This window comes from Pseudorca crassidens, chromosome 12, assembly GCF_039906515.1.
Source record: "Pseudorca crassidens isolate mPseCra1 chromosome 12, mPseCra1.hap1, whole genome shotgun sequence".
Lineage (NCBI taxonomy): Eukaryota > Metazoa > Chordata > Mammalia > Artiodactyla > Delphinidae > Pseudorca > Pseudorca crassidens.
In genome coordinates this window covers 43,592,799-43,614,444 of record NC_090307.1, presented here as the reverse complement: position 1 = coordinate 43,614,444, position 21,646 = coordinate 43,592,799, and the positions used below count along the sequence as shown (strand labels likewise).

General features: G+C 38.6%; 1 protein-coding gene across 1 annotated transcript in view; it reads left to right on the top strand.

Moving 5' to 3' along the window:
* The window catches only part of ASXL3 (ASXL transcriptional regulator 3), a 177,136-nt gene that overhangs the window by 132,534 nt on the left and 22,956 nt on the right, over positions 1–21,646 (top strand). The window contains exons 9-10 of the mRNA XM_067699380.1: positions 16,846–16,942; positions 19,102–19,207. Coding sequence (XP_067555481.1) covers positions 16,846–16,942; positions 19,102–19,207 — 203 coding nt within the window. The remainder of the gene's footprint in view (positions 1–16,845; positions 16,943–19,101; positions 19,208–21,646) is intronic.

The window sequence follows — 21,646 nt, the reverse complement described above, 5'->3', positions numbered from 1 at the left end:
ACCTCTACTCATAAGTGTGGGTGAATCTCACAAGCATATTGAGGATAACTGCCCAGTACAAAAGTATATGTACTGTGTAGTCGATCTCCAAGGTCAAAACGGACACAGCTAATCTGTCGTGTTACATTATCCTTAGGGATTAGTACTTGGGAGGTGGCACTATTTTGTTTCTTAAAGTGGATGCTGATAACATGAAAGTGTTCAGTTTGTGAAAATGAATCAAACTATGTACTTGTAATTTGTTCGTTTTCTATATATGTTACACTTCAATGAGAGGTTGTACAAATTAAAAAACAAACAGTTATTTTTCTTTCCATAATTTGGCTCTGCAATAGCCAGTCTGCTCTGTCACACATGCAAGGAGAATTCCCTAGCTCTCCTTCTCACCACCACTTCCTGGTCACTCCACTCCCACCACAACCCCCAGCTACAATATCATGAAGTTTGTAGGTCTGTCTTAGAAGCTGAGCCATGGCTTTTGATCTAGACAAAGTGTGTTATTTTTCCCCTTCTTGTTGTACCTTGTTTCATTGGTAACTCATTAAGGTTAGCTAGGAAACTGTAATTAGCATTAGTGTCAGAATAAAAAATTGGGTCCACAAGGGTCCACAGTTGGAATGTCTTGACTAGAGAGAGTTGTTCATAATTAACTTTTTTTTTTGTAATTTGAGTTTCACTTGATCATATTCACTCGGGGAGGGATGCCTATGAACTTCTGAAAACATACTGTATTCAAAGACACAAAAAGTAGACTCTCCCTATTCTTCTTACTAAAGACATATATGTCTCTATAGTTAGGAAACTGTGTAAAGGGTACAGGGGATCTCTGTGTAATTTCTTACAACTGAATCTCCAATTATCTCAAAATACAAAGTTTCATTTTTAAAAAGGCAGATAATAAATGTATAGAGTCAGATCCCCATTTACCATTTAAAAAAATCTGTTTAAAATAGTATTCATTCCAACTAATATAAAACTTTCCTTGAATTTTTGTCCTTGATTAGAATATCTAATTTACAGTTCCCTGCTTAGATATGGATCTATTGGTGAAAAATGTAACATTTTTTTTCATTCAAACATGAGAGGTTTATGCATTAAACTATTGCCTTTAACCATATAATGAAATATATAGATTTTCAGTTTACCTGACCATATGATACTTCTGATTCTATTTTTTTATTGAATATTTGGGAAGTTTTGTTTGATTTTTTCTGGAAAAAAAAATTTACCAAGACTTTATTTTATAAAATGTCTACAAAAATTTATGATAACGTAAATTTGTATATAAAACACTGCCTTATACACATCATTGTATTCTTTTCTCTAATGTTGCTTAAAGATGTTCTTCCCTTTTTCATCTTTCCAGATTTATGATTTCATTTAGATTTTCTATTTGGTTTCCTGTATTATAGCCCAAGAGAGCAATTTTGTCATTTTAGAATCAATGTAGATATCTTTTTTTTTCCTGATTTCTCAATTAACTAAATAACATATTATTTTGTAAACAGATGTTTGAATTTATTGTATTTTCATAATTTATTTACTCCTTTTGGGGAAACAGATTTTTAAAAAATTTCTAATGTTGATGGCATTCACATTTGCTCCTTCTTTTAGCTTTTATATGTAAATCTGGTGAATATTCTTCCCACTTAATTTTTTATTTGATTTTGTGCCATATGCCTCAAACTGGCTTTCAAAATACACATGATTTTCTTCCAAAACTTCCAAAACTCCAGGGAGTTTGGCTCCCCTGCCCTAATTGTGTAGAATATTTATATAACTGCACTTGATTCCTGTTTATGAGGTAAGAACCATATCCCGGGCTATCCGAACTCCCAAATGACTGATTGTTCACTTGTTAGTATATGGTTATTATTTATTTAGATGGAAACATTTTTCAGTTATTACAATAATGAACTGTGTCACCGGTAACTGATTTTTAAACAGCTTGGAATTTTAAAAGCCACTCTTCCTTTTTATCATTTGAATACAGTTCGGTGGTTGAGTTGATTGTTTGCATGTAGGTCATACGTGTCCCGTGGGTGAGAGCATATGGTGTGATTAGATCACTCTGCATTTGTGGTGGGGTGGAGGTCTGTGGGTATCCCTCACAGAGGCAGTGCTGCATTTTCACAGTACTGCTTCCCTAAAAATTCCTCTCTGGGCTCCCATATTTTCATATTATTGGTCTAGTCACTTGTATATTGTTCAGCAATACAGAATATCTGTCAAAAAGATTAAAATTCTATCCATTCCTGCAGTTGCTGGAAAAACCGTGATACAGTCATAAAATTTACAATCCTTATTGTCTTACATTTTCATACTATATGAAATTAATTAGTTTTGCATATTCCTGCAATTTCTAATTTATGAACAATAGATTATTCTTTAGGCATTATTATTTGCTTGCTAAGATGAGACAGAGAATTAAAGGGAAAATAGATAGTGTTGTTTTGGGAAAAATTGAGAACTATTGTTGATCCTACAGTTGCTGTAATTTTGCTGAAATTCTCGTATTCCTTTTTAAAGTGTATTTGTTCATAGTAGTTTGTCATAAAGTATGATTTTGGCTCTTTGTTTTCCACTTTACATACTTATTGCAAGATGCTCGCTTTAGTAATTCACCCTTTATTAATGACAGAAAGAGAATATGGATTACGATATGTTAGCGATTTCTCTCATTCAAAGAAGAGCTGTATTTTAGTTTTAAAGTCTGATTGTTGCTCCTGCTATTTACATTGGCACACCCAAGTAAGCCTGACATTCATTAAGAGTACTGGCTTGCAGTCCTGAACATAGAGAGGAGAGACATGGAAGAATTTAGGTTACTGAGGAAAGAGCCAATCATTTACCATGCTTTCATATTTCAGAATGCTTTCCTGTTTCACCTGTGGATTGCAATACTAGGTGACAAAATGAGTTTTCTTGTGACGGCTCCACAGCAAATGCTCACCTGATGTTCTCTAAGTTAGTTTTCCTAGGAGACTTTCTACCAAAACTGCTACAAAAACTACTACAAAATTTTTGGTTCCGAGCACCAAGGAAGGCTTTAGGAGTTGATGAAATTCCTGAAATTGTGTGCATTATATTGCACGTGTGTATGCATGCACACGCGTGCTTTTGTCTCTTTACTTCCAAGATGTGTTAGTCAAGGTAGAGACTGTGTTGCTGTAACAGAGAGTTCCAGAAAAGGGCAACCCAAACATAATAGCGGTTTTTTCTCTCCCATAATGGTGCACAAGTAGCGTTGGTCCGTGGGGATTGGGCAGTTCTACCCTTTAGAGTTATTCTTTCCCAGTGGTTGAAGCCAGCACATCTCAAGGATTGTGGAGGGCAAGCTTACAGAAGTAACACACAAGATACACACATCATGTTTGCTCACATTCCTTTGTTGAGAACTTAGTCTCCTGGCCACATCTAACGACAAGAGAGTCTGGGAAATATCCTCTCTAATGCTGCTCCAACTCAGAGGAAGTGTGTGTAACTATGCAAAGATAAAGGACAGAATGGATGCTGAGAGATTAGCAGCCTGCCACACAAGAGGTTTCATCTGTAGTTTCATCCATAGTTTTCATCAAATATAGAAAAGGTACTGTGAACCCAAAACATTTAAAACCACTGATGTAAAGTCCTCAGAAATAGTGACCCTATTTTACAATGCATATTCTGTAAAGCTCTTTTACTGTCTTAAAACAAAAATTACAGAAAAAATAACTTTCCTACACACATATTTTATAAAAATATAAATTATGTATTGTAATTATAGTATGCAAGAGAAATGAACAGAAATTATTATTAATGAAATGTTATGTGTTCCAGTATGTAAATGGTCAGGCATAAGCATCTGGGAAGGCTTGCTGGGGAGGAGAATAATGCACATATATGTGGAGTGACTGATTGCCATGGCTGCAGTTGGAGACTGATACACGTATAGCAGACTGTCGATACAGGTTTGGAGTTAGCTTTAGTGATGCAGTTTTCCATGAACAACTTTCATAGAAGTTCTGAACACAGCAAGTTGCAGTTTTCTCTCAAAATACACATTAGATGCATTTGATATCTACTGAGTTTTCCAAGAAAGAAAACTCAGTAGGTATCAAAACTCATGCAAAAAGATGGTGTTATATTCTAGCCTTGGACCAGCACAGCAGGCGTTTTCCTTGCATGCATGTCCTTTCAGTCATTTCTAAGGCATGTGGGGTGCAGGGCACTTCTCTATCGTGTGAATGTGGGCCCATTGCTGGGCCTCTGTATCTTTCCACTCTGCCCTCTAAAGGCTGGGAATATTCCCATAAATGTGAAAATACCTCCCCACCCCACTCTCCCCAGCAGACACACTTCAATTAGCAACTCTTATTTCTAGCAACTTTTTCTCCTAGACATCATCCTTGTCTCCCGCTCTCTGTGGCTCTTCCGGGGTACCCCTATACTCACATATGCACTGTGGTCCTTGCATCTCAGTGGTGTCTATTCACAGGCTTTAGGACAGCCCCCTTCAAGGATTCAGATCGCCTTAAGTGGCCACAAGTGCATGGAATCACGCCACTCCTTGAGCTTGTCAGCACCTCCTTTCTTCCTTACTTAACAGGCGCTCCTTTGGGCTTGATCTCGGGGATCGCAGTCGTTCTTTTTTCCTTCCCTCTACCAATGTCGTAGAACCTTGGTCCTGGAAGAAACATTCGAGGCCTTCTATTTTAATCACTCCATTTTACAGACCTTGTAAATGAGTTTCATATGGTTACAGTAACTTGCCTAAGGACATGTGGTTAGTTCTAACTCTAAAGCAGGCCAATTATTGCTCCCATATTTCCCTTGAGAAGCGAGCATCCTTTTTTATACTGTCCAAGGTTCCCTTCTCTCAGCTTTAGACCACAACTCATCTCCTGAGTTGATGGTATCTTCTAGACCCATGGTGTGTGCGTCTCCCCACCACCCCTCTCTCCAAAGTGTCCCCCAGCCTCCTCATACTGGTCCTTCTTTCTGTGTGGCCCATGGTGAATTTACACTAGGAGGACCCATGGTAGCTCTACTCTATTTCTTTTTGCTTAAATTTGCTTGTTAGTGCTGAATTCATTTCTTGGAAGGGATCTTTGAAGCCCCTTGTCCATTTGGCGGTGACAAGTTTAGTTAAAATTTACAGTTGGTAAAGTACCTAACCTGGAAACAAGTTGAGTGCACAGTTTGAAGTGCAGTGAGCTCGAATGAAGGTGAAGATGTTCGTCCGCTTGGCAGACGGTCCGTCTCTCTCTCCTCTCAGCACACCCCTCAACAGCCTGTGACTCAGGACGGTGGACATGAAGCTCAAGTGAGGTCTCAGTGTTTCACTTTATTTTATTTTGTTCCTGCTTCCATTGAAGCAGTTCATGGTGGCCATGCTCTGGAGTCAAGTACAAACACAAAAAGTCACACAGACCTCATTTTTAAAAAGAGAATAATAGGTGTACATGTAGGAAAAACCCAACAGCATTTGAATTATGTTTCAATGGCAATTTTGTAAGAGTGACCAGGACATGGTTCAGAAAGGCCATGTTTTATTCTGGCCTTTGACAACAGTTTGAGAGTTCACTGAATTGGAGTTTTAAAGACACCTCTGTTGAGGGGTCGAGTAATAGGGTCTCACTCTGTGATTCTCTAATGCTCTGATTTGCTGTACTTTAGATACCAGGTAACCGTTCCTATAGTGAACACAGTGTGCACAGTATCATTCCCACAGAATATTCTGTGGGGAGCAATGCTCTGAGCTTTCAGGAGTTTGAGAAAGGCCACTCTCATTGGCATAGTAAAGGCTCCAAAGCTCTGTAGTGAAGAAAATTGTTGAACTTTGTGTCAACAACGTTAATTGAACATAAAATTATTTCCCTAGGAATATCTCAAGGATCCCTGTCATAGAATGTATTGGGGAAATAAGGAAGTAAAGGAATGAAGGTTAGGTGTGTCATCTCTGTGACAGAAGTAATTCAAATATCAGGGATGGGCAGGCATTCTCTGTTACTAACAAAAAGAGAGCTGTGTGTCTTAGGATTTTCATTTAGGTGCTTGGTGTCAGTTTGATTTAGGTGGCATGTTTGGCATTTTGTTATAAAAATTTACAAGCTGATTTAGAGTCTTATCTTTATGAAACTCTACCCTTATAATGTGCTATAAGTTGAACTGCTGGCTTGTTATTAATTTGCATTGCAGTCCAACTTTTTTCATGGTCTTTGGCCCTCTTTGCAAATGTAATTTCTTTCTCCAATGAACTGCATGCTCTCTTCAAAGTGGAAAATGTTTAATAGATTACTCAGTGTAATACTTTTTTAGCTGTATTCGTCCAGCTTTGCTCAGGTTGCAAGAAACGGAGATCTGATGAGTTGAGAGTTGGGGGACTTGAAGTAATTACGGGGGAGGAGGAAGGAGTTAAATGCTAGACCTCTCTCTTCTTTTCTTACGTGATCTGGGATATCTTGGTTCTCCTCAGGACATCTCTTATGGTATTTCAGACCTTATCTCTTTCCCTGAAACAGGGAGGAGGTGATTAATTGGTTATCCTAGTTCACAGAATGTCTCTCTGTGACAGCTTTGTCTTTGACACTGATCTCTGGGCCAACGAGCTTTGGCCTGGGTAGCAGGACTGGTATTGCTCAAGGCTAAGGGGCTGATTTCTCAGAAGGGAATAGTAGCATTCAGGTGACCAGCCAGCACTAAGGCAGGCATGCCTACCTGGTACACAGGCTCTCCAGCTGTGATACCTAGTTTCAAAAGCAGATAATTCCTTCCAAATGTTGCTTCTTGGATATCATGGTGTCTGTGTTCAAGTGATGTAAACTTAATAAAGTTCGTACTTAAGAATTCCCAGATATAAAAGATCAGAGACTAAGCACTCAGTAAATGATGGCTAGTATTATTATATATTGATCTTTTGAAGCTTCACTCTTTGTAAGTAGTATCTTTGAAAATTTCACTCACTAGGTAGTGGTTGGGTTCTTTACATTTGTTATTTCTAATTCATGTAACAGCGTTGCAAGTAGGTTTGCTTTTTCCATTTGAATAATGAGACAAACAGAGACTAGGAAGCTGTTATTAAGCACCTGGAGCATCTTCAGACAGATATGAAAATGCAAAACTGGGATCAGCAGCCCAATTTTCTAACTTTAAATCCAGCCCTCTTTCCACTGTGACATGCTGGGTTACTTACTTAAGGAGAATGCCGCGGACATCTTTGCACATATCAGAGTTTGTTTTATTGGTTTTTGTTTTAATTTATTTGTGCAACCTCTACGTCCTGCTCTGGTAGGATTTAAAGTTTTTGTATATACGTCAAGTTTAAATCCTACCAGAGTATTCCTTCCGTGTTTTGTTTTGCTGCACAACTGCTTAATTTGAAAATATACATTGTGCACACTTTGGGACGTTGTATTACAGTAACATAACCCTGGTGTTGATAACCCCCTAGGTGAAGGCTAAAATCCGTTGTCTGCTTTTTTCCCTCTTTGCTACTTTACATCAAAAACAATAACTAAAAGTAGCTCCTGCTCTTATAAGCTCCTACATTCCTTATAAAATCAATTGTTTATTCACCCTAACAAAAGTATCTTTTGGGTACCATCATCAAAAGACTGGATAAGGTTACGTAGATGCATCGAACAGTGAGACAGCTAAACCGCAACAAAATTATTTTATTCAACGATATTTATTAAGTACCTACTCTATCATGGAGTGCAAAGCACTGTCCTCACGGAGATTACAGTCTGTTCTTTCTTTATAATCCATTTTCTTTGATAATGCTGCTTGGAGTCTTGTATTCTCTCTTTTAATCCCCTGTACACAGATACATACACATAAACACACTTACACACACACAAACACAGACACATTGGGGGTACTCTGAGGTGTGTCTGTCACACCTACTACCCAATAATAATAATTATTATAGCTAAACTTCTTGTTATCTTTCCCTGAACAACCACTAGTCAAAGCATTTTACATATATATATATATATATATATATATATTTTTTTTTTTTTTTTTTTTTTTTTTTTTGCGGTACGCGGGCCTCTCACTGCTGTGGCCTCTCCCGTTGCGGAGCACAGGCTCCGGACGCGCAGGCTTAGCGGCCATGGCTCACGGGCCTAGCTGCTCCGTGGCATGTGGGATCTTCCCGGACCGGGGCACGAACCCGTGTCCCCTGCATCGGCAGGCGGACTCTCAACCGCTGAGCCACCAGGAAAGCCCACATAAAGGTTTTGAGTAGAAGAATGAATGCCTGCATGTTAATTAAAGGAAGCCCCATGGTATAATAGAAAAGGTATTATTTTAAGGGGTCAAATCCTGTTTCACCACTTACCTACCTCCCTGGTCGTAGCTACTAAATTAATTAGAGTAGTTATTATAGTTATAAATACAACTGTCACTGAACAATAGTAGATTGGGCCATTGTTTAACTGGGGAGAGGAGTAAACTTCAGGTGTAGATATTAACAGACTGTAAATGGGGAATTAAAGGCATACTGGTACCCAGGCCTGGGAGTTCTTATGGCATCTTTTCCTTCTCTAGGTACTTACCCATACTATTGTAGCGAACATTACCTTTTTTCGGTCCCATCCTAGATACTAAGCTCTTACGGCAGCAGAAGCCGTGTGTCCGTTTCACAGTTCTTGGCAAGTAGTTCTTGGCTGCTTATGAAATGTTTGTTAAAGACGTGAGTGACTAATAGATAGTCACTTAAACACAGCTGTTCAGTGTATTAAAGTGGAAACAGTGATTCATTGATTCCCACAACCTCATAACAGAACCTTATTTTATCTCTACAAGGACATGAGCTTTCTTTCAATAAATAAAGCCCTAGTATTCTGTGGTTGCATTGGAAGTTTGCTTTTCCATTTTCCTCCCACAGAGGGAACATTGATGAAAATACAATTATGAGAGAATGTCTTTTAAGATACACACATTCTCATATTTGCGAAAACGTGTTTAAATTTTATTTATATTCATTTGGATCCAAGAAAATAAGTCATTTCTCATCAAGCCCTATCAGATTGTCCCAGTGTGTGGCCAGGGGTTGTCCACAAAGTTTAATGAAAGAGATGAACCATAAACATCAAAACATACTTCTGTAATTTTGAGAGGTTGATTAAAGCTTGATCTGTCCATGACTTGACTTCTGTCTTTAGATGTCTTTATTTCGTTATTTTTACCTATTTCACCACAGGCTACATCTCTTCTGAGCAGGATGCTGACACATTAGAGACATTATTGAATAGAGATTCCTCCCTTTGCAGTTTAAAGCAGGGTGATTCTTAGCAAAAGTGGCAGAATGTAAATGTGTAAAACAATGTCATTAGAACATGATTTTTGTTTTTAATCCAGAAGATTAAGGGAAATCCCATGTAAGTAAAGTAATCGAAACTCAATAATTAAAGTCTTTTAAGAATCAATATCAGGATTCTTTTTTCATGTGTTTTTAATACCATATACGTCCCTCAAGTGAGGCTCTTCTGATTGTATATGCTGAAATTCGTAGCACCAATTATGAGAATATCTTTTTCTCTTATTTCTAGGGAATTCCTTTCCCCTGTTAATTGGGTCCTGAGAAATTGCTTACCAGCAGGTCTTACTCTAGGGGATGGCCTTCCCAACCTCTAATTGAAGACCTCCTCTGCCAACCTGGAGGCTTGGGCAGGTGTCTGGTGGAAGGCAGAACAGTTCTCTTGGGAGGTGCGAGAGATTCCATTCCAAAGGCAATGGTTATCTTAGTTAAGTGGTTGGGTTGTTTACAGATTGTGTTTCTGGAGGAAGAAAACTTTATTACACACATATAGATGTACATGAATGTATAGATATAGATATATAGATACATGCACATATATGTATTTATATGGGGTTTTTTTGGGGTTTTTTTGCGGTACACGGGCCTCTCACTGCTGTGGCCTCTCCCGTTGCGGAGCACAGGCTCCAGACACGCAGGCTCAGCGGCCATGGCTCATGGGCCTAGCCTCTCCGCGGCACGTGGGATCCTCCCAGACCGGGGCACGAACCCGTGTCCCCTGCATCGGCAGGCGGACTCTCAAGCACTGCGCCACCAGGGAAGCCCTATATGTCTTTTCTAATGAAGTGATAATCTATTCCCACAAGACCAGCTGTTATTTTGTCATTTTATAATCTTCGTTTTCAAAGCCCTTTGCAATTTACATACTTGAACATCTCATTTAATAATTAAATGTTGCCCACTCCTCTGCCTCAAGGACTTTATTCTAGTTAACAATTAAACCTGCCGTCATCCTAAGTACAGTGGATCTTCCATCTCCCAAATTCTTCCCTGCTGAACTTCATACCTTGTGGATTCTGTCCCAGTGCTCAGCAGTGACTCCCAGAGCAGCAAGTATTATGAAGAAAAGGAACCTATTCGACTCAGAAGAGAGGCTTTTATTATAAAATCAACTTTAATGGCCTATCATAACAGTGATGACAAAAGCCTTCTACTTTTCCATCTAAATGTTGATTTTGGGAGGTAATATTCTCTGAGATTTCTCTTTTGTTCACATCAGCTTAATTCCATGGACACCTAAAAAAACGAGGTGGAGGGCAGATGAAAATGGTGTCGGGTTTTTTTTTTTCTTTAACCTCCATATAATTCCAGATAGTCTTGATTACTACTTTATAATGATAGTCTCTGTGTATTTAAAGAAAAGTTGTTATATGTATTTGTAGTTTGATATAATTTTTAAAAGTAATGTCGAATAATTGTTTTCTGCAGTGGGCTTTGAAATTGAGGTGGTTTAGGCTTATAGCATCATCCTTTACTAGTTTTCACTATTTTATTTATTTATTTTTAATATTTGATTTTTGGGGTATACTGAAAATTATCCCATGTCCAGATCTTAGAAATTTGCATTCATGTTGCTTAACAAGGATTTAGTACCTAGTGTGTGCAAATTCATTGGGCTAGGTTTATCTCATTTTACTGCTTCTGACAATAATACTTTCACAACTTTTAAAGCATCATTTCCCAGACTGTATTCTGGAGAACACTTGTACTTGTTCCATGAGATATTGATAATCGTTCTGGAAGAGGATTACAGGATTTAAAAGTTTGCGAAATACTGCATGATACATATATTCTTAAGGGTTTAAAGTAAATTCTAGCATACTTGAGAATACTTATAGTAAAGAAAACCATTTAACCATATTTAGTAGATATAGGCTATATTTATTGGATGGTAGAATCAATTTCCTTCTAGATAGATTACCCATTAAAATTATAATTACCCCTTAAAATTCCTGTTTTTCAAAGCACAGTTTGGGAAATAGTGTCTTAAGGCAGTTTTAGAAATAGCAATAAAAAATTATTGGCCAAACTGTCTTTGGTATACCGCTGATCCTCTCTCCCTTACTGATACTGTCTTTCTCAGAAGCTCTCTTTCATTCTTTATGCCTAACTTTATGCTTAAAGAATTACATTTTCTCTTATGGATAAAACTTGAGCCGTATTTATATAGAATCTTCTGAGCCATCTGAATCATACTTAATGGTAAGGCAAAAAATGAAAAATTACCCTTTAGAAAGAATGAATATCCTGACTTTAATTCCTACTGGGGTATAGAATACAAGGGCTCTGGATGCTTGATCAGGGTATAAGAGGGTCAGTAATAACAGCTTATAGTCTCTCTGCTCATTACTCTTTTGCTTTTGCATTAGACTCCTGGCTGGCCTCTCACTGACTAGGTTGTCTTTACTCTAAAGACCCTATTGATTGTTTTATTGGACACAACAGCTAGTATAGTGTACTGTACACGGTGTTGACCTAAGTAATTGCACGTGGCTTGATAGATATTAGCACATACACAGTACAGATCTTCTTGAAACTCTTTCTTTCCTTTCAGCTACGATGCCGTCTGCTTTGACTTTCTTCCTGCCTCTGGCTGCCTTTTCTCAGTCTTCCTAACAGGATTTACTTCTTCTGCCCATTCCTCCTACGTTGGTGTTCCTCAGGGCCCTGCTTTAAGCCGTCTTCTCTTTTGGTAAATCCTTCCTGGGTGTTCTCATCCATATCCATGTTTGCAGTTACACTTTCTTTGCTACTAATGACTAATTTTCTGTGTTTGATTCCTTCCTCACCATTGAGCTTCTTCCCTGAGTTCCAGCTCTTGATTAGATCATCTTTACTTGGATGCCTTCATGATGTCCTTATATTAGCATATCCAAAGAAAGATCCATCATTTCTTTGTCCAAGACACTGCCCCTCCTGTGCCTTTTCCTGTCCTGATGGCTGTTTCCAGCATCTACCAAATTATCCAAGACTTGTTCTTGGCCATCATCTTTCATGCCTTTATCTCATTCACCACCCACACACACGCTCACTCAGCCCCATCATTTCTGGTTCCCTTATTCCGCCTGGAGGACATGCATCTTTACTCCCACTGCCTGAACAGTCTTAAGACTTCTCGTCATTTTTTCCATGGCCTTCTCTTGGTACTTCTTGCCAGAAGTCCCTGTTTCTTGTCCTGTCTTTATCCAGGGCATTCTTTACACTACGTGCAGAATGATATATCTAAGACATCAATTTGGAATTATAATCAGCATCTCAACCTTAATTGTTTCAGGACTAAACCTCGTCCTCCCATAGTGTTTTCCGTTGTAATAAATAGCAATTTCGTAATTTCAATTGCCAAGGCCAGAAGTCTTTGGTGTCATCCTTGCCTGCTTGCTTTCTCTCATACCACACATCCAATCCATCATCAAGTCCTGTTGGCTCAACCTTCAGAATATAATCAGAACCCAACCATTTCTCACCACCTCTACAGCTGTCAACCTACTATTTGGATTATCTCAATAACTACATACCCAAGTCCCTGGTGAGTCTTTATCTTCTAAAACTATGCTTTCCAATACAGTAGCTGCTAGCCAGCAGTGACTATTGAGCTTTAGAACTACGGGTGATCTGAATTGAGATGTGTTATAAAAATATATCTGGATATGAAAAGATTAGTATACAAAGGGAATGAGAAATATCTCATTAATAACATTTCGTGTTGATTATATATTGAAACAATAACATTTCATATAGGTTGGATTAAATAAAATGTGTTATTAGAATTAATTTCATGTTTCTTTTTGCTATTTTAATGTGATTATTAGAATAATTAAAATCACAGATGTGGCCCAATGTTTATATTGCTGTTGGACAGCTCTAAAGTCTTTTTTAAAATGCAGCAGTCAGAGCTATCCTTTTGAAATGTCAGATCTTTTCATTTGTCAGGCCAAAATCCCAGAGGCTTTCCAGCTCGCTTGGGGGAAATGCCAGTCTTTACAGTGGGCTCCGAGGCCCAGTATGATCCTGGCCCCTCAGCCCCTGTTTCTCCTGCTTCTAAAATCTTTCCATCTCTTAGGGCCTCCTCGCAAGCCCCACCTGAGGGCCTCTGCATTTACGTCCCTCCACCAAGCACGCTCTCCCAACCATGGCTGCGGGGCTCCTTCTTCTCTCATTCAGGTTTCAGCTCCGGTATCCTGATCAACAGTGAGCATGAGAGAGGCTCGTCCTGGACACACCATCTACATCAGCGGTCCACTTCCCCACACACACTCAGCACGAACCTTTTCGTCTTGTTTTGGCTTCGCTTTGAATCGCTCCCCATTACCTGTAGGATGAAGTCCAAATTGCTAAGTATATCTAGGTGTCCCCTTATGATTTAGCCACTTTCTGACTCTCCAGCACATTTCTCACGCTTCCTCTAAGCAACCCACGTGCCACGCATTCTGAATCACTTGCAAGAAACCCCAAATTAGAAAAAAAGGGATAAAGAATCTTTCAGAGGTGCAAAGGGTTATTATTAAATGTAAATATATTCTCATACAGAATTAACATTCCTCAAACTTCAAACATTGGATGGTTTTCAAGTAGCAATAACATTTTAATCCTTTGAATTCCACTGATATCCATCCCATAAAATGTACGTTAATATAACTGACCCCAAAGGCAAATGATATACTCACCAACAGAGACTTAAATCTCTGTGAAAGTATCTCTCCACAAATAAGTTTTCCTTTAACCATACTTATTTTCTTCCACAACGGCACAGAGTTTTTCTCCTTCTAATTAAAAAAGAAGCATAGCTTATCAATAGCTTATTTGGATACTTCACTATAAGAGAGTTAGGGGAGTTTTTAGAATGAATGTTTCTATTGTGGGTAATCAGAAAAACCAGAATTTATAGCTCTGCGATAAATAAATAAATAAAACTTTCAGAAACGTGTATTGTTCCAGCTCATTAAAATGACATGTCTTTTGGACAGTATTTCTGAAACGCCATAAAATTAATAGTGTATTTAAAAAGTTTTATTGGCACATATTTAATTTAGCCCTAGTGTTTAATTGTGCTGTCTCAGACAGGCTGGAAGCCTGGCAGTTAATATTATTTTTTGCTTTTAAAAGAAAAACATTTTCCTCCCGGGCTAGCTTCCATATTCTTGAATGTGTTCATTTCACACTGCCTTGCATTTTCATGTGCTGAAATCTTGAGACTCTGTCAGAGCTAACCTGGATCTGGTATTTCTTTGTGTTTTAAAATTATGCTGAAATTTCAATTAATAACTAATCATTCCCCTGGCCTGGCAGAACACACCAAACTAAAATCCTATATGTCAGCTACCGGAGTTAAATTGTAAATCTTTCTCTTACACGAAGCAAAGACAGGGCAATAAACGTTTATTGAGTGCCTGCAATATAATAGGCATTGTGCAGGGACTCCAAATTATGAAGCACCATGCGTGTTCTCAAATGTAGAAAATCTAACCTTTTCCATTGTGCCTTCCATAACTGTACCTCATAGTAAACCAATTCCTTTTTCTCTTCAGGGCACTTGCCTTCCACCTACTAGTCCTAACTTTTGGGGACACAGCACCAAATGGCATCCCTTGACTCAGTTCGTATACTGCGTGCCAGGAGATAGTGTCCTAGAAGTGTCCAATTAAAAGGTGGGAAGGCGAGGCCATTTAGCCACTCACATCTTGGGGCTGTGGTAAGACCCTGAGGTGGGATACGTGCGTGGCGATGTCACTGTACGTCACAGCCATGCTGAGCTCAGGTGGGTGGGAGAGATGCACAGGGACCAGAACCATCTGCTGTATGGGGAATATGTTCAGAGTATAAGGGCAGAGCCTTTTTCTTTACTGCCACCGTATTGCCTGCACCCAAAAAGCGCCCGGTACACAGGTTCGTGTGAGTGGCTTAATAAGTATCTGTTGAATGAAGATGAAATAATTGTGAGTAAACAGTGAATCCATGCATGAACAAAGTCTTGCCTGAAATTTTCCAAGTGTATTGAATATTTTAGTATGGTTATCAGTATCTTCTTAAATGAGGAAACTCAGGATCTCAAATCTGTGGCTGCCATGATGGCAGCATCCAGGATGTCTCGCACCTGTTCAGTGTCTCTCTTTTCTGGACTTGTTGACCATTATCCGGCTTTGAGTTGCTAGTATAATATTTACTTTTAGACTCAGTATTCTCCTTTGCTCCCGAATGATGGTTTAGCTGACATATTCATGAAGGCATGATTTGAGTTAAATTTAAAAGAGGGACAGTATTTCAGTGGGTGAAAATGGGGTGTAGAGAAGACTGCAAACGAACAAAAACATGGGGCTAAGACGTGTCTGAGTGTGTTTTCAGATAGCAGTGACTTATTAGCGCTTAGGACACACGGGGGTGTCTATGAGAGTAAGAGGAAATCTTTGAAAATGTAACTGGAGCTACAGTTTGCCAAACTGACTCAATAGCAGGCTAGAACATCTTCACGCCTTCATGAACGGTCCAGTTACTGATTGTCTGTGATGTTCCTCCTCTACAACAAAGCTCCCACTCTGTACTGTATACTTTATATAAAACCATTCTGCCCCAATCCTGTTACTTGCCCAAGACCCTAACCCATTTGACCCCTGGCATCAAGTTCTTCCTAACGACTCACATCCACCTAGATACCCTCCCCTAGCTTTTTTTTTTTTTTTCCCCTTTTTAATTCCCACTCACCTCATGCTTGGCATTGTTTAACTTTTTATGTGTTCTGTCTTCACTCCTCAACTACATGAGAAGCCAGCCAAGGACAACACTAATTATTTTTATCCCCCGTGTCAGCAAGCAGAATACATTCACAGGGCAGATGTAGTAAATAGTTGGAAAGTTAAAAGCATCCAGTTCGATGATGCTTATCCAAATCTCTTCTATACGTGCATGAATTTGAAAAATAATAAATTTGAGGAAAAAGGTTAGTAGCATACAGTTGCACAGATTTTAAACTTTGTATACCTGTTTTCTGTGTGCACCCAAAGAGATAAGAATAGAGCGAAGGGTATGTATGACAGTGTGGGTGTATTTGTTTTAATGTTTCAGAACTTTGTCGTCTGAACTGAACCTCAGACAGTGGAAGAACCCAAGTGATCAGACTAGATTTCTTTAGCTTCCACAAACTTTAGAGAATTTAATTAAAAAAATAATCTAAAGGTGTACACATATGTAGATTTTTAATTTGGTATCATTTAAGGCATATAAAGATGACAAAGATATAAATTTTTTGATTAAATCACATACATTTGTTATACTCACCACTGATAATGGAAATGTCTAATACAGATTTCCTTTAAGTTGATGTATTTAGTCATTATAATAGTCACTGTAAGCAGTGCAGTTTTCCTACTAGGAAATTCATCTTTTGTTAGATTCCTTTCCTCCCTGCCTTTTACCCTGCTGTTTCTCTCTCGCGCTCTTTCTCTCTCTCACACACACACACTCACACCCTCAGTTTTTGCTTCTTCCCTGCATACTTTTGCTTTGAATTATTCTTGATGGAATCTTGGTTTTGTCGGCTTATTTCCTAGATGGGAAGTGATGGAATTTTACGCCTCAGTACTTCAGCTCTAAATAATGAATTCTTTGCATATGCAGCACAAGGCTGGAAACAGCGACTGGCAGAAGGTAAGTTTCTATTTCCCATTATTATTTGACATATTTAAGTCAACAGACTGTACTGAGATTTGCACCTTTCTCTGCTTCCCAAGTCATTTTCCCCCCTGAAGTATACTTGAGTAAAAACTCACATCCTATTTCAAATGACTTCATTAATTCTTTTGTTATACTTCGCATTTTTGATGTCCAGTATTTTTATTAATTAATTAACTTATTTATTTTTGCTGTGTTGGGTCTTCGTTTCTGTGCGAGGGCTTAACTAGAGAAAGTCCAGTATTTTTGAAGAAAGCATGACGTTATCTGGAACATAATAAAATTTTTTGATATGGCAAGATTTTCTTTGGAATAATCATTTTAATTATGTGTTTGATGCATTGTGTATTCTCTAATGTCCAAGAGCCTGGAAGAATCTTCTTTTAATGCAGTCTTCCCCTGAAGCCACCACTTCATCTTATCATTCCTTTAGTCACCAAGCTTCATGAAAGACTAAAAAATACCCAGTGTTACCACATTTTTACTCCCTTAGCCACTCACATGTTTATGGTTGGGTGTGACCCCACCATACACGATGGGAACAGTCCCTTCTAGAGAATAAGAATGGCTTTCTCATTACAAAAAAAGAGTTCACTTTCCTCTTCTCAGTCCTTGGCATTTCATCTTCCTTCTCCTATGTCTCACTTGTTATCTACCCCATCTAATTTGAAACCATCTGCCTTCGACATTCATAATATATTTTAAATTGTGTCCCCAGGCTACCTTTCTGACAGCCTTTTCTCACCTTCCTTCAGGAGCTCCTGTTCTTTCACCTGATGGTAAATGGTGATGTCTCCACCATTCTCCTCCCTGCTATTTGCTTTTGCAACTATTCCCATGCTCTAAGAGCCTCATTCAGCTAGTTTCAGCTATATAGCCCACATGCTGAGAACGTCCAAATCTGGCTGGAAGTCCTCTTTCCCAATCCTTTGCTGCTCCATTCCACAAACCTGCTGGATCTTTCCAGTATCAGGCACCTTAAAACCAAAATGCCAGTATTAAACTCTCTTCCCTTTTTCTTTCTTTTTTTTTTTTTTTTTTGCGGTACGCGGGCCTCTCACTGTTGTGGCCTCTCCCGTTGCGGAGCACAGGCTCTGGACGCGCAGGCTCAGCGGCCATGACTCACGGGCCCAGCCGCTCCGCGGCACGTGGGATCTTCCCAGACCGGGGCACGAACCCGTGTCCCCTGCATCGGCAGGCGGACTCTCAACCACTGCGCCACCAGGGAAGCACTCTCTTCCCTTTTAATGTCTACTATTTCTTCTGCCTTCTGTCTACTAAGGTCACCCCCTTTTCTCACAGCTCCTCACTTTGAAACCTTGATGATGTCTTTGTTCCTCTTCCTTCTCCCCAGGTCTATCTGGTTATGAACTGTTACTTGTGTCTTTGAATCTTCTCCAACATTCTCAAGATGCTGGCCTGACTGTAATCTCCATCTCTCATCTATGCTACTCAGTAGCCTCCCAACCAGTTTCTAAGTTGCTTATTTGGACATATTCCTCCCTCAGTGAACACCGCCAGGACCTCCCTCTGTCTCTTACAGGAAAAATTCAGGGCTCTCTTTAAAACATGTGTTGGGTAATTGGCCACTGCCTACCTTTCCTATTTCATTTCATCCTGTGGTCTACTCATAACTGGCCACTCAAAAGCACGTAAATATACGTATTCATATCTCTGTGCCTTGTGAACTAATTACTGTATGAAAGCTTGGTCATCTTTCAAAAGCTAACTCAAGGATCAGGTTCTATGTATGGTCTTCCCTAATCAATTTAGGGAGGATTAAGTACTTTCCCTTCATTTATTCTTATGACCTATACAGGGCTTTCCACATTGTGTTATTATACTCAACTGTGTGCTTTTTCTTTCACCAGACTGGTTTCATCAAGGACAGTGAATATACACTTTCACTTACAACGCCTAGCACTCAGTACATTTGCTAAATGCTTTGGAGTCTGTCTAAGACTAAATGACTGAGTGATGTTCATAAAAAAGGAAGCTGTAGAAATATTATCAGTGCTCAGCTTTTTTACCTTTTGGCATCCATAAAAGTTTATTCAAATTAGTTACATGTTTTCTTTATTAACTGGCAAAATATATGACAACTTTTACTCAATATCTAAGCATTTTCTTTCTAGGAGAGTTTACTCCAGAAATGCAATTGCGGATAAGGCAAGAAATTGAAAAGGAAAAGAAAACAGAACCCTGGAAAGAAAAATTCTTCGAAAGGTTTTATGGAGAAAAGTAAGTACTAGAGTATCTTCTCATTTCTCTGAGAAGGAAATGAAAATGTAATTCTCCGTTTCACTTAGCACATGCTATAAAACTTTATAAATGTGTGATAAAAGGCAGTAGTCTCTCAGTGTAAGAAATTGCAGGTAAAATTATATGGCATATCGGCACTTAAATTTTAAAAAATGCATTTTCAAGGGTTTATAACTTGTCCATGAAAATTCATTTTGGACTGAAAATAGCACATGAAATTCTATAGAAGTCAATTTTGGCTTTCCTAACTGGATTTTAGTAAAAATCTCCTGTTTTTTTTTAATCTAAGCATTTTCATTAATAAATGCATTAGAGATAAGTAGTCTTGGACACATATTTAATTCTCACATTTTTTTCCAAAAATTTTGACTCTCCATATACATTTGTTTCATCCTTATTTGGGGGAGAGCCTGAGGTATTACCCTTTACTCTATCCATTTTCCTCTTTATGTAAAAGCACTTTTTTAAAAACATATTTTATTCAAGTAGTTGATTTGCAGTGTGTCAATTTCTGCTGTACAGCAAGGTGATTCAGTTATACATGTATATACATTATCTTTTATATTCTTTTCCATTATGGTTTATCATAGGATATTGAATATAGTTCCCTGTGCTATACAGTAGGACCTTGTTTATCCATTCTACATATATATAATAGTTTGCATCTGCTAATCCCAAACTCCCAGTCCATCCTGCCCCCAGCCCCACTCGGCAACCAGAAGTCTGTTCTCTGTGTCTATGAATCTGTTTCATAGATAAGTTCATTCGTGTCATATTTTAGATTCCACATATAAGTGATATCATACGGTATTTGTCTTTCTCTGTGTGACTTAACTTCACTTAGTATGATAATCTCTAGGTACATCCATCCGTGTTGCTGTAAATGACATTATTTCATTATTTTTTTATGGCTAGGTAATATTCCATTGTGTATATATACACACCACATCTTTATCCATTCATCTTTTGATGGACGTTTAGGTTGTTTCCATGTCTTGGCTATTATGAATAGTGCTGCTATGAACATATGGGTGCATATATCATTTTGAATTATAGTTTGGTCTGGATATATGCCCATGAGTGGGATTGCTGGATCATACGGCAACTCTGTTTTTAGCTTTTTGAGGAACCTCCATACTGTTCTCCATTAGTGACTGCACCAATGTACATGCCCACCAATAGTGTAGGAGGCTATAACCGCTTTTTAATTTATTATTATTTGTGTATGTGTGTGTTTTAAAAATAATACCAGTCACACCTAAGTATGGTACTGACTGAGCTAATTTGAAAGTAGTTTCTCCTTTGCCTCATGGTTAACAGGAACATATTCTCCTTGGGCAGAATTTGAATTTCACAGACAGCCAGATCCCTAAGAAAGAAAGAGGGATTTAAGAGCTGACAATTGACACCAACGTTAGATCATCATGGATAGAGTAATTTGTGCTTTAATTCCCACATACACAATTAATGCTTGAAAGTCGTTTTTTTTTTTTTTTTTGCTCTAGTCCAACTGCTGTAGAATTTTTATCTGTAACTTGAAAAAAAATTTTTTTTACATCTTTATTGGAGTATAATTGCTTTACAATGGTGTGTTAGTTTCTGCTTTATAACAAAGTGAATCAGCTATACATATACATATGTTCCCATATCTCTTCCCTCTTGCGTCTCCCTCCCTCCCACCCTCCCTATCCCACCCCTCAAAGCACTGAGCTGATCTCCCTGTGCTATGCAGCTGCTTCCCATTAGCTATCTATTTTACGTTTGGTAGTGTATATATGTCCATGCCTCTCTCTCTCGCTTTCTCACAGCTTACCCTTCCCCCTCCCCATATCCTCAAGTCCATTCTCTAGTAGGTCTGTGTCTTTATTCCTGTCTTACCCCTAGGTTCTTCATGACATTTTTTTTTCTTAAATTCCATATATATGTGTTAGCATACGGTATTTGTCTTTCTCTTTCGGACTTACTTCACTGTGTATGACAGACTCTAGGTCCATCCACCTCATTACAAATAGCTCAGTTTCGTTGCTTTTTATGGCTGAGTAATATTCCATTGTATATATGTGCCACATCTTCTTTATCCATTCATCCAATGATGGACACTTAGGTTGTTTCCATCTCTGGGCTATTGTAAATAGAGCTGCAATGAACATTTTGGTACATGACTCTTTTTGAATTTCGGTTTTCTCAGGGTATATGCCCAGGAGTGGGATTGCTGGGTCATATGGTAGGTCTATTTGTAGTTTTTTAAGGAACCTCCATACTGTTCTCCATAGTGGCTGTACCAGTTCACATTCCCACCAGCAGTGCAAGAGTGTTCCCTTTTCTCCACATCCTCTCCAGCATTTATTGTTTCTAGATTTTTTGATGATAGCTATTCAGACTGGTGTGAGATGATATCTCATTGTAGTTTTGATTTGC